The 17,459-nt window shown below is 38.2% G+C and overlaps 2 protein-coding genes across 3 annotated transcripts in view; one reads left to right on the top strand and one right to left on the bottom strand.

Annotated features, from left to right (window-relative positions):
• Positions 1-17,459, top strand: part of MIOS (meiosis regulator for oocyte development) — a 126,618-nt gene that overhangs the window by 11,750 nt on the left and 97,409 nt on the right. The window lies entirely within an intron of this gene.
• COL28A1 (collagen type XXVIII alpha 1 chain) overlaps positions 1-17,459 on the bottom strand; it is an 89,074-nt gene that overhangs the window by 9,908 nt on the left and 61,707 nt on the right. For both annotated transcript variants that reach the window (XM_087945357.1, XM_026677794.2), the window contains exons 23-28: positions 16,216-16,284; positions 14,394-14,462; positions 13,836-13,904; positions 7,744-7,812; positions 4,154-4,222; positions 364-432 (exon numbers count right to left, since the gene is read on the bottom strand). In XM_087945357.1, the coding sequence (XP_087801483.1) occupies positions 364-432; positions 4,154-4,222; positions 7,744-7,812; positions 13,836-13,904; positions 14,394-14,462; positions 16,216-16,284 (414 nt within the window). The remainder of the gene's footprint in view (positions 1-363; positions 433-4,153; positions 4,223-7,743; positions 7,813-13,835; positions 13,905-14,393; positions 14,463-16,215; positions 16,285-17,459) is intronic.

The following is a 17,459-nucleotide window of genomic DNA, read 5'->3' as shown; positions in this document are numbered from 1 at the left end:
ATGGTCACATGACCCCCAGAGCATTGCAACCATTGTAAACACATCCCAGATGCCAATTTTTATCACATGACTGTGAGGATACTGTGCGAGTTGTAAATGTAACAATTGGTTATGAGTCATATTTTCAATGGTGCTGTAACTTTGAATGGTCACTAAATGAATGGTTGTAAATTGAGGACTACATGCACATATACTTTCCCTTTTAAAACAAAAAACCTGTAGGAAATCTTTCCTACAAACAATCTGAATTCTGATTCAAAAAGATAATTGAAGAAGTGCCATCAGTTAATAACTAAGATATTCCTAAATAAAGTATACAATGAATATTTAATCTCATTGATTGCTTAATGGAAAACCTCTTACCTTTGGACCAGGTAATCCAATTCCTATGGAGCCCTTTGGTCCTGATGAACCTTGAATTCCTTGCTCTCCCTGAAAATAATACATAAGATTAATTCCAAATTTATCTTTGCAAAAACTCTATTTTGTACCATAAAATTGAGCAGGCTAAAGAAATATTTGCTGTTCAGTGTTTATTTAGAGGAAAGGATTTTGTAGATCCTGAAAAGGCTGACCTTCAATTCCCGTAATGTTTCATCACTGATTCTGCCAACTGAGCTCAAAGAAATTAAGAGGACAAAGCTATATGCAGAGTTGTGCTGTATAGTCTTCAGCATGATTCTATGTCATTTTATATTCTAATGAAGAAGTGGTTCAAATTTATATCTCTTGAGCTTAGACTTCTGTGTACATATAGCTCTGTCTGTCAAATAGCTATCATTATTAAAATCGCAGAAAAAAAACATGTAAGAAACTTCTCTATAGTTATGAACAGTGGTGGAGCACGGAGGGAGCGTGTGTGCATGCACTCACATTTTAGGCGAACTGGTTGTTAAAGTATGTGCAGCCCACCTCTAGTTATGAGGTTTGAGTCACTAGCACATCTTTGAAGTCAATTGCTTAGATAGACACTGAGTTAATACAAACAAAAATCAAATAATTATTCAGTGTAGATTTGTGTTTCCAGGGATTTGTGTTTTATATCTACAGGCTGAAGGACTGGAATATAGGTGTTTTATAATGATACAGCTACTGAACAACGGGAAGCAATTTTCAGGTTTCGTTTGAAAAATCTCCCAAACAGCTGAATCCTGGGGTTTTAAGAACTCTGATATCCATTTGGCTAAATGAGACCATTTTCCCAGAAAACAAATATATGCAAATGCAAATATATCTGCATTTTTTGCAAAATATAAAAATAGAGGTCTGCAATCAGCTTCCTTGCTTTGGGCTTTTTCAACAATAAGTAGAAATAAAAGGAGGAATTCTGCCTTGAGAAATTGTTGGAGAATTGTTGGAGAAGAAATTAGAAATGCATTTGTGGTCATTATAGATAATAATGCCTTGGTTGTTTTTTTTTTTACTGTTTGGCTTTGAGTTTAAGACAAAAGCAAAAGAGAAAGAATGAGAAAGAATGACAGAGAGAGGGGGAGAGAGGGAGAGGGAGGGAGAGATGTTGCGTCATCACGGCAATGTCACATGACGTATCAGGACTTTTCCCCCCTTCACTAAACCAGGTGGGCTAGCATGTGACACATTCGGCCTGCAGGCTGCGAGATTGACACCCCTGGTCTATGCCAATGTTCAAGCATATATTCAGTTAGATCCTTGTCTTCCGTAATAATTATAAATCAACTCTGCAAAATTAAGACAGTCTAAATCTCAGGCTTTCATTTGCATATGCTAATTTATATGCATTGACACAAATTTGGATTAGCTGCTGTGTTATCATAACGGGAAAGTCAATGCTTAGTATACTGATTAGTACTTTTAAGGTATCTACTGTAATTTTTTATTTCTTTCCCTTAAATTCAGTTAAAACTGCTAACCCTTTAAATAAAGAGTATGGATTGGCTGATCTTCTAAATTCCAATATTATCAAACTACAGGGCCCAAAATCTGTACCTTAAATCACGCTGGCTGAATTTGATAGCTCTAATTCAAACACATTTGAAAAGTAACTAGCTCCCCACCTTGAAACAGGGAATACTTCCACACAGAAGAAGACCTCTTGGCAATATTTTAGTTATTGATGCTGGACTATCGTCTAAAAAAACACAGGCCATCCTATTAGGCTATATTTAAGAATTTAATTTGATATACCATATATACTCGAGTATAAACCGAGTTTTTCAGCCCATTTTTTGTGCTGAAAAAACCCCCCTCGGCTTATACTCGAGTCAGATTCCCCTCGGAAAAAAAATGGTGTGGAGCTCCGGAGCTGGGCAGCCCCTTCCCTGCTTCCGTGTTTCCTTTGCAACTTTTAAGCATGGGGGTAATCGGAAGCAGAAAAGTTCTTGCATGAGGATATATTTTTTCTTTTTTTAACTGTTTTTAGGGGGGGGGGAAGACCCACCGTCATGTGAGAATGCTCAGACACGAAATCTATCCACCCGAAAATAAGTGTGTGTGTGGGGGAGGAATTTTAACAGAGGGAAGATGTAGGGAGAAGGCAAAAATTACGGAAGATCCTTCAGGGGAAACTGAGGGGGAGACTCACCCTTGGTCCAGATGAGCCCCCTTCCCCACCCCTAAGGAAGCAGAGGCAGCCAGCAAGGGCAGGCAAGCCCCACTTCACGGACTCTGTCCGTCCTCGCTCCCACCCACCCACCCACCCAAAGCCACGAAGTCCCCCAATCGTGCAGCCCAGAATCGCCCTCCCCTCAGGGGGCAGCAACGACACCCGGTTTTTCCCGAGACAAGAAGCTCCGCCGTGCAATGAAAGCGCCTGGCTCTAGGCTCGCGGGCTCAGAAAACAACGTGAGCCGAGGTGGCTTGGCTCCGCTCGGCTTCTCCAACATCCGGCGCCGCCCTGTTCTATGTGCCGGGCCTGGCAAGTCCAAGCAGCCAGCACATAGAACAGGGCGGCGCCAGAGATCATTAGCCGCCTCTTTCGCAGCACAAGAAGAACAGGGTGGTGCCGGACCATTGGAGAAGCGGAGCAAAGCTGGAGATTAGTAGCTGCCTTTCAGCAAAAAAGCTTCCCCAACCAGCTGGCTGGTCGTCTCCTCTCCTCGCCATACAGAACAAGCAGGCAGAGAAGGAGGAGAGCAGCTGGCCAGTTGGGGAGGCTTCTTGTGCTGCGAAAGAGGCGGCTAATGATCCCCGGTTCCGCTCGGCTTCTCCAACATCCGGTGCGCGCTGTTCTATGTGCCGGGCCCGGCAAGTCGAGCAGCCAATGCATGGAGCAGGGCGGCGCCGGAGATTGTTGGCTGCCTCTTTCGCAGCACGGAGGCCTCCCCGGCTGGCCAGCTGCTCTCCTCCTTCTCTGCCTGTTTGTTCTGTGTGGCCGAGGAGGAGGAGACCGGCCGGCTGGTTGGGGAGGCTTTCTTCGCCGAGAGAGGCGGCTGCTGGTCTCCAGCTTTGCTCCGCTTCTCCGATGGTCCGGCGCCGCCCTGTTCTTTACTTGGGCAGCTGGGCACCTGCAGCGGCGCCCACGGCGGCAACAGGCAGTTCCGCCCGGGCTCCGCTTAGGTGTCCGGCTGGGGCTGTCGGGAGTTGCTGCCACCAGTGCGGCTCCGGTCCCGCGTTGCCTTGGGAAGGGTGGGGCAAAACCAGGAGCCGCTGAGCCTGAGACTCCGGTGCCGCTGCTGCCGTTGCAAAGCGCTGCCGCGGCTCTCCCTTTTTGCCTTTCCCTTCCCGAGGCGACGGGACTGGGGCGCGCCGGCGGTAGCGACTCCTGACTCAGGGGGCCTCCGAGGGAGGGGAAGAGAGTGACTCCTGCCTCCCGCTGTCATCATCATCATCTTCTTTTGGGTTAGTGAATCAATTAAACCTTTCATGATAGTGAGATCGTTTCCCAAATTAATTATTTTTATTTTTGAAATTTACCAGTAGCTGCTGTATTTCCCACCCTCGGCTTATACTCGAGTCAATAAGTTTTCCCAGTTTTTGTGGTAAAATTGGGTGCCTCGGCTTATATTCGGGTCGACTTATACTCGAGTATATATGGTAATTGTGACTGATTTGAGATTTGTCAATCAGTTGGAGTTTTTAAATTCACAGGAAATGGCAGCAACAAAACAAACATCTATGAAAAACATGAGAGGAATAATCTATTTCCAAAAGCCTTCCCTAGCATTAATATTCTTACCTTATTTCCTTGTATGCTGTCTCCTGGAGCACCTGGAGGGCCAGGAAAACCCTTTTGTCCCATAATACCCTATTTAAGAAAAGGGAGAAGAGGTAATAGAAAAAAGAATTCCCAAACTTCACCAGAAATCTTCCAGACAGTTTTGAAAAACAGAACACCAGAATTTTTTTGATAAATATATTTTTGATTATATCAAAGGAAAAGTAAATTCTGCTGGTGTATCTTTAGATTTGCTTCAAAAATTATATTGCTGTCATTTCACAAACATCAAAATTATTCTTGCCCCCGCCCCACACGTACACACAGAGACCCCAGTTAAATGATAGTCTATCTCACACAATGATCCTAGGTTCAAAATCTTCCAATCAGATACCAGACCATCCATACCATTGATCCCTTACTCAACCCCATCTTAGTTTGGTATAGTTTAGTTTGATTTCTTTTTTGGTTTACCTTAAAATCACAGAATCCCATGTTAGAAAGGACCTTGAAGACCTCTAATCAGTAGAGGTAAGTTCATGCCGTTTTGCACAAAGTCTGATCTTTCACTGAAAACTTTGAGTGATGGCGCATAGGAGATAGGATATTCCACTGTTTAATAACTTTTAATATTTTTTGAGATCAAAAGTTTTGATCTCTCTCCGTTAAGCTTCCATCTGCTGGCCCTTGTCTTACCCTTTGGTAAGCTTCCATCTGCTGGCCCTTGTCTTACCCTTTGGTGTTCTCCATTTAACCTTCCATTTGTTACCAAGGTCCTTTAACCTCACATAGCATTTAGCCTCCAAAACCATTATTATCCTTCTTGTTCTATTATACACTCTTTCTAGTTCCACAGAATTATTCTTTGCATGGACAAAAATGGGACATAGTATTCCTGATATAGTGTGAGCAGTGCACATAGAGTGGTACTATTACATCTTCTGATTTTGACGCTGTATTGATGCAACATAAAACTACACTGGCTATTTTGGCAGCTGGAGCAAATTGCAACTCATGCTTAATCTGTGATTGTAATAACATAAAGAGACCTTACCACAGGTATTACTCCTAGGCTGTACCTGGCTTTTCTTATCTGAGTATTTAAAGCTTTCCATCTTTCCAAATGATTTGGTTCTTATTTTGTTCAATGATTTCTCTATCTTTCGTACCTATTTCAATATTATGTTCCTTGTAGCTAGACCTTTGTCCACTTTTTTTGTTCCTTGTAGGCTATTTTGATTTAGATTTGATAAAATGATGATGTTTTCCATTGCCCTAGTAGATGCCAACCCACAGTCCTTAAGCTTAATGTACACATTATGCATTACCACAATTTCAATTTCAAACCTTTATTGTCAATGCACAACATGTTTACAATGAGATTGGCTGAGCCTCCCTTAGAATAAATACCTTTACATTCTTATGATGAAGTCTCATATCCTACTAATATCCTGATTATGCTTGGAAGCCACGTCATTCTTTTTAGTTTCCTTCAGATCTTGCATTGTAAGATCTTATAGCTCTGTTTGGATTTTATCAAATATGCACATTAGGTAAATAGTCCAACTCGTAATTTTGCACTAGTCACTCCCTCTCAGCACAACCTAACCCACAGAGTTGCTAATATGGGGACAAAAAGATCCCCACATACATCATCTTGAATTCTTGGAGGAAAAGTAAGTTATAAATCTAACAAATATCATTACCTTCATTTCCTCCTCATTACAAATACACCATGCTTAATGACCATTCACTTAGTGAACATTTGAAGCTACAGCAACACTGAAAAAGTGACTTACAACTGGTCTTGCACTTATGATCGTCACAGTGTATCTGCATTCACAAGATCACAATTTAAGTGCTTGGCAACTGTTGCACATTTATAACTGTTGTGGCATCCAACAGTCATGTAATTACCATTTATGATCTTCCCAGGTCACATGATGTGCTGCTTATCAATTGCAAGTGATTCACTTAATGACCACTGCAGGAAGTACAGTCACTAAGTGGGCAATTGTGTTTTGCTTAATGATTACTTCACTTAGCAATGGAGTTGTAGTCCCAATTAGTTTGCAATATGAGGACTGTGTATGTCGTTGTTGTGTTTTTCCAAATCACTTCTGTTTCTTTTTTCATCTGTGCTTTGTGGGTTTTTTTCCCTTCTAATATATGATATTGGCAGTTACCTAGATGGGAAGTGAAAGTTTTTAGTATATTCTTTGGATCAACATGCTCTGATAATCAATGAAATCCCTTTTCCTGTGTGTGGCCAAAGTTAAACACAATATTTTTAATTGGTATGGATAATGCTTCATCATGATCATGTGTGAGAGGCAAGGATGGGAAACTAATAAATTAGATGTATGTGCTGTTGTATGGATGGATTTTGGATAGGCAAACATTTAAGACACTTATGGTCTGGGAATCCTGACTGGAGGATTGTCCCAATACAAATGTAGCTATTTGTAACAGGATGTAAGTTAATCCTGTGATGAATATATCATTTTTCCATAGTACTAGTCAGTGTAGTTTGAATTATTTAAAAATTACCTGTATTGTTCATGTGTTTCTTGTTAAATATACCTAATTCCTAAGCTTGGGTTTTTTGCCAAGATCTCCACTGATCAACAATTAGTAACAAAAACTACTCAAATCAATTTCCTTATACAGTAGCTGTCTTTAATTTTAACCATGTCTGTCTCTTGCACATTTCTTTTGTTGGTTCTTCAGGTAATAGGAAAAATCTGGAAAATCCAGTAAGCCTGACATCTGCTGAGTTTGCTACTCAGAGGTAAAATCATTGCATTTATTTTATTTATTTATAAATTAATAGTATACTAGCATAACATTTGCTGTTCTTATGTTCTCCCTCTATTTTATGCCACAGCAGGCATCCAAGATATAATGGTGACAACGTATAACAGATTGTACACACCAACATGCTGCCCTTGGATTGTGTTGGAATAAAAAGGAATAAGCTATTTAACTAAGTCTGTCTCTCTTGTGGACTGGGGGCAAGATGAAACAACTTCATGGAAAGAAAACAGAAAAAGAACTAGCTATGTGTGGACACATCCAGGCTTAAGAATGTTCCTGCCGATATCTTGTCCATATCTCTGTGTTAATTATTTCTCAAAAAAGGTGAGACAAGTGTTGAAATTATAACAAGAAAATGGTCAAAGTTGAGTGCTCTTATCTATAAAATGTACATTATAATTAAAGTTCTCCAAAAGAGCATCAACTAAGGAATGAATCAGTATTAAAATTGGAATCATATAATGTTTTCTTTCCAGTATGAAAAAGCCTATATTCTTTCTGAGAACCTTAAGAGTACAAATAATATTTCAAAAGCTGTGCACATTAATTAAGGTTATTATTGACTATAAATGTGGTCCTATTTTTCTGGTGATGAAAAGCTGAGGCATTGGATTAAGGTTTGATTGTAGGGGAGGGAGTAAGATGTAAAGCATCAGAATCAAGCCTAGTAAATGATGTGATTTTTCTCCAAATATTTATTAGAGAGTGTCCAATAAAGTTTGAGGCCTGTTGAAATGTTCTCCTCACTCCCATCACCTCCATTTACCCAGCAATCAAAAGAAAATCTCACTGACCTTTGGCCCAGGGATTCCCACTCCTCTTTGCCCAGGAGGCCCTGGTGGTCCTCGTGCTCCGTGTTCTCCCTAACAGAAAGAAATTAGAGAGGGGTTATAATCACATACATTTATGAATGATAGGAAGGAGAGAGGGAGGGAGACAGGGAGAGAAGGAAGGAATATAAGATAAGGGCAATCTCATTACAACCTCATAAGCTAAGCGTGATTTCAAAGCATTGTATTAGAAATAATATATGGTAATTCATTCAAAAAAAGCAAAGCCAAATATTTCATGTAATTTGCCATTTCTTTCTCTTGTGATTTAGAGCAGGGGTTTCTAAACTTGTCAACTTTAAGGCTTATGGACTTCAACTCCCAGAATTCCTCAGGCAGCAGTACTTCATATGGCATCTTACATCAATAAAACAAATAGGAATTGGATCATTCAGATCTTCCAGAACTACCATTGCCTTTGAGAAGTCAAGGTAGCGAAAAATTTCATCTGCAAAGTCTAACAGGAATTGAGGATCCAATGCTGGATTTCCCCTTCAGAAAGCAGAATTGTGATATGACAGAAAACTGAGTGATCTTATGGCCCTTAAACTATCATACCAAGTCTCAGAGGCAACGCTCTCTGAAATAAACCCAAAATGCTAAATTTAGTTTTATTTAATTTCAAAAAGTGTAAGTTGCACTTCAAAACCAGATTCTCCAAAGCTACAAGCGCAAGGCTTGGATATTACCCTAAGCAGCCATCTACCATATCTATACCTTGAGAAACAGTATTCCAAAGATGGATATTGGATCCAAGAAAACAATTTTGCAAGCAGATGAACCTTATGTGTAATATAATAGACTTATTCTGATTTTAGTTCTGTTAACCTTTGGAAAGATAGATTCCAAATTTTTGGAAATATTTGGAACATGGAAATGTGCCATGTGGTAGCCAAATTCAGTTAAAACTCTAATCAGAATATTTATTATTTATTATAGAAATAACTTCAGATGCTTTCCACTGTCTCTGCACTCTTTCCATGGTACAGATACTTCATATACTACTACAGCTACTTCAATGCTTTATAGTAGCTATTCTATATTCTAATTTCCTCTGTGTTTCTTTTGTCCTGTTTTTGTTTAATCCAGTGTTTCTCAACTTCAGGGACTTTAAGATCTGTAGACTTCAACTTCTAGAATTCATTAGACAGCGTGGCAGGATAGGGAGTTGAAGTCCATACATTTTAAAATTCCTGAGGTTGAAAAACACTTATTGAAACCGAATGTGTAATGGAGAGAGGGGCCCAGTATCCCATTCTCTGTGTTCTTCCATCACTTCAAACCATTTTCTCCCACACAGATACTTTTCATGTGCTAAAAACCTCATGATAAAGAAAATACCAGGAGCAGGATTTGGAGTAATTAAGACTGTCTGCAGTGTGTATTATCTCTACACAGAGTTGTTTTAATGATTGAAAGTAAAGGATATACTACTTCCAAAGAATTTAGCACTGTGACAACTGATGATATAGTTTCAATTGCTGCATTTACTTTAATCCCATTTTTCTATGTTATATACAGTCTGTAATGCATGCTGATACTGACCGATTTAAGTTAAGTATTTTCTACATTTAAATTAGGGATTTGCAATATGATATCATGGGTACCAATCCTGCTTGGTTGTTGTGAGAAAAGAAACAAGAGAGCATTAGGTATAATACCAATACCACCATGTGTGATACACATATAAAGGTGGGATAAAAATCTAATAAAGGAAGCAACTTCAAATAACTCTAGTAAAAGTACACAATTAGAATTAACACTAAATACAGGTAGTTTTCAATTTACAACCATTCATTTAGTAGCTATTCAAAATTGTAGTGGTCCTGAAAAAAGCGACTTATCGGTACAACCTGTGCTTGCACTTACAACTATCACAACTCCCCACAATCACATAATCTAAATTTGGGCACTTGGCAACTACCCTGTTTCTCCAACAATACGGCCTCCCCCAATAGGAAGTCCCAGCATGTTTTATAGGCATGAAATGAAATTAAGCCCCTCCCCCCAAATTAAGGCCTATATTAAAACATGCGAAATGGGGGGGAATGGTGGGGAGGTTTGCCGTTAGGAAGTACTTTTGTTGCATACCCGGATATGGTGCTGCCTGCGTTGACCCCGATACGAAGTGCCCCACCAACGCTGAGGTCAACATCCAAGCCGTCGCCACCCGCCTGCCCAAAGATGCAAGGGGAGGGGAATTAAGTCACCCCCGAAAAGACGGCCTAGCCATTTTTTCGGGGCTCAAAAAAAAATAAGACCCGGCCTTATTATATGAGAAACACGGTAACAGGTGTTTCTGGTGCTTGCGGTGTCTCGGGATTACTTGGCCTCAATGCGCAAAGTCAACGTAGGAAACTGGAGTCACTTAGCAGCCATGATATGATTCACTTAGCAGCCATAGTGATTTGCTTAACAACCGCAGCAAAAAAGATTATAAAATTGGGTGTGACTCACTTAACAATTACCCCACTTAGTGACCGGTGTTTCGGTCCCAATTGTGTCCATAAGTTGAGGACTACCTGTATATGTGTTGAGATGCCCAGTGTGCTAAATGTGACCAGTAGGTGGAGCCAAATGATTCCTAAATTATTCAGCTAATTTTGCATCTGAAGACATTTGCAGAGTTGCCAAGAATGAGCACACACAATGCATATTAAGCTACAATTCTATGACTTCTTGCTTACAAGAAGCTGCTTTCCACTGACATATCTCAAACTCAGTATAAATGATTTTATACTGTAAGGCTGCTTACTATTATATTTTTCCAGCAAGCTTTGCACCAATCTCTTACACAATGTACATCCCTTTTGTATCTTTCTGCATGCCTTGAATCTCTCTTCCCTGGATCTATAAAATGCAGCCATAGTAAAGTCATGACTCAATGAGTAGTCACATCTGAATTTCACTAACAATCCCCTTGAACATTGAACCCTCTTTTCCAGAACTCTTGGAAAAGTTCCCTATCCATTTCTTGCATCTCTACCATACTGTTATTTTATATCTATTTTCATTTCATTAATCCCCTCATTACATAAGCAAGGCAAGGAGGATGAGAATGACCATGGAGCAGATGGAGCCAAACATCATTCTCATCTTGTCTGGCAGAGCCAGCCAAATCTGGCATGTGCAGCCCCTTCAACTAGATTGGATAGATCTGATCTAGCCCTGTGTAAAGAATTAGAATCAGGATGTCTTCTTAAGTAATACCAAAAAGAGGAAGTGTATTTCCATTTTGCTTTTCATTTGACATTACTTTTTTAAAAAATATATCTTATTTTTCATTACTGCTGTTAACTTTTTATTATTTATTTCATAATAAAATTTCTTGGCCACCCAACTCTGAAAGACTGAATTGTTTACCCACAACAGCTATAAAATCAACAATAGATGGTTTCCCCCTAGGGAATAGCAACCAGACTTTTTCCTCTACCATCAGATACAAAAACAGTCAAAAACAAGTGATGATGGGAGTGTTCTGAATTCTCTATAATAAAGAAGCAAAATAGCACCACTTAAAATAAATAAGATGATAGCATAGTGGATTCATTTATAGTGCATGTATAAATGCATGTAGTTATCAGAACAATTATGTAGCTGGGTCCAAATTTTAAAATTCCACCCACTGCATTCCATATTGCCAGCCCCACTATTAGCAGTAGAGGTTGAAGAACTATAGTTCTTATTCTTTTCATACATTACATCCTAAGCCCACTAAGTTATCCAACAGACTTGGATGCAGCAGAGAACATTCCCTGATAATTGCTGATCCGTCTCTTCTAGCAGCAACATATTTTGAGCCAGTCCACCAGTCCTGAATAGTTAGTAACCATGAGATTAATAGGATGCCTGAAGTAAGGAACAACCAGTCTGCTCTTTTTGGGAGTTCAGCCAGAACCTGAGAGGTCACAATTTAAAAAGACATTCTTTCAACAGCTGGCCTAGCATATCTCCTAGGGACGATGTTGGTGGTATAGGTCTTTGATCTGGTTTATAGGCAGAATACTGTAGAGTCTCTGCCACTACTGTGCTATTTAAGCTGCAATTCCTTGACAGTTATGCATTTTATTTTCATTTGTGATTACAACTATGCTCCTTTACTGTGTACTATGTCTTGACAACAAGGCAGTGCCCATACAGTTCATGCATCCCACAGGCAATTTGGTGTGAATTGACTCTCTGTTACATCAAATTCCAGTTCTCTGCTGGCCATTTGTGTGAGCCATTTCTCAAGCCAAGAAAACAGAGCCCCAACTGATCTCCAGGGAACATTCTTACACTGCAAATTTAGTGGCATTCCAGCTTGACTTGTATGCAAATTTATTAATGGGAGCTTTTCAGTTAAACAAGGCTGTTTTAATTATCTGGGAATTAAAGCAGTGCCATTTAAATTAGCAATTATGGGTAGCCTCAAAAAAGATTTGTTGGATTTTCATCCTTGCAAAATGTCAATAGCAAGAGAAGAAAAACAATATCCCTATGTAAAAAAGATTAGCAATATGTATAATTTACTATTATTATGTACTATTTCATGAAGAAAAATATCCATATCTGAGTGCAAAATGATATACATGGTCTTTCAAGCTTTTCAATTTTGCAGAACTTAATTAATCACAATACTACAAAATCAAGAAATAGGGAAGAAGTATTAAATCCAAAACCTAGACCCCCTAGATTCATGTCACTCCCAATATGAGGTATTTATTTATTTGTCAAATGCTTACAAGATAATAGGTATAAGTAAAAACATAGTTATGAATGCATGGATACATATAAAAAAAATAAAAATATATAAAAAAACAATAGGACAGGGACGGTAGGCACGTTGGTCCGCTTATGCACGCATCAAGCATATAAGATGATGTGATGAGAAATTCAGCCCTGAGGTTCAGGAAGGTCAAAATAGGCAGTGCTGGGCTACAAGGGCAAATTGACTAATTTGACTCATGCAAGACATCCCATGCCTTGGCAAAAAAAAACTCACAATACTTTTTCCTATCCTTCCCTCCTTTTTCCCCTCTCTTTCTCCCAGGCATGCTCCATTCCAATCTCAAAGGTGATAGGTGTTGTGCTTTAGCTTAGTGTTTCTCAATCTTGGCCAACTATAAGATGTGTGAAGTTTAGTTCCCAGACTATCTCAGGCTGATTGGAGAATTCTAGGAAGTCCACACATCTTAAAGTAGACAGAAACACTGCTATAGCACCATGGTACAGATCATAGATCAAACTGTTCACATAATTGCAATAATACTTAATACAATTTCATTCCTCCATCATGTAACCTTCCTTCATATATGGGTTTTCTTTATAATACATGTGTGTAGTTCTTTTTAAAGTATATTAATATCAACAGCTTTCCTTGACGCAAATAGTATTCATACAGCCAAAGGCAAATCACATTTGAGAGAATGTTCTAAATTACAAGAACATGACAACTTAAGATATTTAACTTTTAGAGACAGAGTTTACTCTCAAATTTAAGTCTTGCAAAAATACCAAGGTCTACTCAAAGATTTTTGAATTGTTCCAAAATTTGCTGAGAACCTCAGTTGTAGCACCAAAAACATGGAAGTAAATGGTAGCTATACAAATGCAATTTGTGTTTGTCATTCCAAATAACAGCAAGTCTTTGCTGTGTATAATTAATAGGACTAATTCTCAATGACATGACATGATTAGAATGCTAATTTGACACAAAGAACTGTAGAAATTCACTTAAATATTACAAGGGTATGAAAGGCCAAACAGCTTTAAAGCTGCCAAAAATTCTGTAGAACAATTTTTCTCAATCTTAGCAACTCTAAATGTGTAGATTTTAATTCCCAGATTCTAGGAGTTGAAGTCCATGCATCTTAGAGCTAGTCAGATTGAGAAACACTGCTGTAGAATTCTATTAATTGTATCTGAATATTCTGATTCTTTTACAAAGAGATATATTTATTACTGAAAGAGTCCATTGGGTTGTCTATACCTTGTAAAAGATGTTTTCTCTGAACAATATTGAAATTCATGAAGACATATATTTCAAAAGTTAAATAAGACTGCTACATCTGCACCTTTTGTCCTGGATCACCAGCTCCTTTAAGGCCTCTTGGTCCTGGAAAGCCAGGTAATCCTTGAGATCCCTAGCAGAGTTAAAGAAACAGACAGGCAAATTAGCTTTACAGAGCAATAGAGAACAGGGTTAGCATGAACGGTCTTGCATGAACGGGTGTGTTTCCTTGAACTGGAGACATTCAGGAGAAAGAGACACTTTGCAGGTGGAACAGCCCAGATTCAATTCCTGGTGTCTCCAGGACAATCTGGGGAGAGAGGACTAAGAATAATATTTTTGACTCAGGGGTTCACATTTACCATTAAGACCTAATATGATTTGTTTATTTTTGGCTTAACACAATGTGCACACCTAGGAACTTTTAAGTTTTTCAACAACAAACCATGATTAAAAATAATGGCTCGGTGTTATATGTGGTCACAACCTCTATAAGGCTGTAATATAATCTTCTTATATTAAGTATGGTATATATGTATGTAAGTATGTAATTTAAAACATTAACAACCTCATTATTATCTTTAGATGCCAGACAAGAACATATAAGTGAAATTATACTTACTGGTGGACCAGGAAAACCATCCCCTTTGGCCCCGGGGGGTCCGGGAGGTCCCACAACACCTGGAGCACCCTGGATACAAATCATAAGCATTAATATAAACTCTCTTCATTAACAATGAAATGTCATTGTTTCATTGTCATAGCATAGAAAGCTGTGCCTCTATATGGAATACAAAGGAAGGAAGGTGCAACCTCTTATTGAAAAATGCTATTAGGAAAAGCATGTAAGATGCAATAAATGCAATAAATTCTTAAATCTAAGAATGAGTAATCATGTATGGCATTGGATCAATAGTCTCCTAAATCATTTGGGAATCCACAGAAATTTTAGAAGTGTTACAATAAAGTATATCACCTGTCACTTCCAGAAACCTGTCAAATGTTGCTGCCAAGTTGTAATGTTAATGGTATTTCAAGGAATAAAATAATTAAATATCAATCATATCAACAATGTTAAATATAATAAATTGGCTTCTTGTATTTAAATTACATTAGATCACATTTGGTTTTTGTCCTATTCTTGCTTATATTTTGAAGAGACATTATTAGGTAGTTAAAAAAACGGTAGAATACTGGAAAAGTTACCTTCCAAGAAAGACAGAGGAAGCTAAAATTCATACTGAATGTACCAAAGGATCCCTCTGGAAGCCTGCCCATCTTTCATATATCAAATAACTTCTTATTAATTCTCTTAGTGAAGAAGGAAATTTAAGGGCAAAATCTCTACATTCTGATTTCCAAGGTCTTGTTCAAGTAGAGTTGCCAACATGTGTTTCTACTTTGTGAACATCCTATTCTTAAAAACTGAGTATTTTGTCCAATAACTTCCTCTTGAGATTAGAAGAACAATTTTTCGGAAATTGTGCTTTTTATTCTCCAGCACAAGGTCAGAATACCTCACTGAATGCAGACAGTGTCATTTCAAGTGTGCAAGATCAAAAGTTTAAATGTTCCGTTTTCCTATATCTCTGCAAATAAAGCTATTGTGTTCGCCTGAAATTGAATATATGCACCAAATTTTATATATATAATTTGTCCTGGCAGTGTGGCACCAAAATTACATATGAAATAGCTGAATTTTGCTTAGTAGCTATGAGGAGTTCAAGGAGAAAACCTATTAAATTCCCTGAAACTGCTGACTAATTTTCTACTGTAAATCTTGGATAATAATAAATAATACACATATTTGAGATGTAGGACACAGAGGCATTAAGAATGGAAGGACATTTGTCTCTGGTCTTTGTTGCAAGTATTCACTTTAATTTTGTTTCATTTATTAGTGTATCAGCCTATGATTTTTGTTAAATACTGTGTAGATTCGGCCCCCCCACTCAAAAAAAAATACAAGAGGATCCACATTGTGAAATAACAGTGTGAATGTCTATGAAAAACTGTAAACTAAATTAATCGATATTGATGGAAGAACCTGAGTGAATAGGAAATCTGAAAGTTTGATTTGCTTTCTAGTTTCACTGGATTTTTTATTGTATTCATGTACTTTGATTATCCTGAATAAAGCAATGTTTTAGACTCAAATTTATAATCAACCATATGCTTCATCAGGCTGGTAAATATTTCAGAAATTTCAGGAAATGGAATCACTCTCAAGTACTTAAGAATAAGAATAACATTGGGTTGTAAGTTTTCAAACAGAAGACAGTACATCACTAAGCAAGTGGATATTAGAAAATAGAAATCTAAAATGTAATATGAAAAGTAAAGATGTCCAAAAGAGGAAAAAGATACTAGATATATAACCTGATATTAAGTAGAAGAAAATTCCTCTCCCCCCTGATCTTAAGCCATATTGATTTATTTATTACCTTAGGTCCCATAATTGTATGTCCAGGGCTTCCATCATTTCCAGGAGGGCCTGGGTATCCTTGTTCACCCTAAACATAGAAATATGAATACATTAAAACAATTGCATTATATCTGAATTTTTTTAGGAAACAACTTTAGGTATTAATCTGAACAACTTTGATGAGGAGTTATATTTCAAACTATAACTAGGAGATTTGTCCATCAATTATGACAATTCCAAAACTACAAATAAAAAGTATTTATTTCATATGTTTTATACCTCCCTGCTGCCTACACGCACTAATCCTGCTTCAAGATACAATGTTGACAGATAACAGATAACAGATAATCAGAGTTGGAAGGGATCTTGTAGGTCATCTAGTCCAACCCCCTGCCCAAGCAGGAGACCCCACATCACTTCTGACAGATGGGAATCCAATCTCTTCTTGAAAGTCTCAAGTGATGATGCTCCCACAACTTCTGAGGGCAAGCTGTTCCATTGGTTGATTGTTCTCACTGTCAGAAAGTTTCTCCTTATTTCCAGGTTAAATCTCTCCTTGTTCAGTTTCCATCCATTATTTCTTGTGTAGCCTTCAGGTGCTTTAGAAAGTAGCTTGACCCCTTCCTCCCTGTGGCAGCCCCTCAAATATTGGAAAACCTTTATCATGTCTCCCCTGGTCCTTCTCTTTTCTAGACTAGTCATGCCTAGTTCCTGTAACCATTCTTCATATGTTTTAGTCTCCAATCCCCTAATCATCCTGGTTGCTCTTCTTTGTGCTTTTTCTAGAGTCTCAAGATCTTTTTAATAGTGTGGTGACCAAAACTGGATGCAGTACTGTAGATGTGGTCTTACTAAGGCTTTATAGAGTGGTATTAGTACCTCACTTGATCTTGATTGTATCCCTCTGTTAATGCAATTTAGGATTGCATTAGCTTTTTTGGCTACTGCTGCACACAAGTTCTGCACAGTTAAAATCCATTAGATATTTATGCCTCAAACTAGTCTTAATGAGCATTTAGTTTGATATTTAAGAGTACCTTGCACTGTGATGGATTTAGTTAACCATATACTGATTTTTATGTTCCCCATAATCCATTAATGCTTTATTCCCCCTTCAGAGTCTTTTAATCCCATTTTCTCATACATTTATGAAATATAACATTGCAAAAATGCTTGTGCTGTATTTCTCCTCTATCCTTCTTTATTTATCTTTCCCTTTCTTGCATTTTATATATGGTGCCATACTAGGAAAATGATCCAAGC

The sequence above is a fragment of the Notechis scutatus genome, chromosome Z (genome assembly GCF_049901735.1).
Source record: "Notechis scutatus isolate UNSWTSFEM ecotype Mainland chromosome Z, rNotScu1.2, whole genome shotgun sequence".
Lineage (NCBI taxonomy): Eukaryota > Metazoa > Chordata > Lepidosauria > Squamata > Elapidae > Notechis > Notechis scutatus.
Note: the sequence above shows the minus strand (reverse complement) of the source record. Positions and strands in the feature narration are given on the sequence as shown.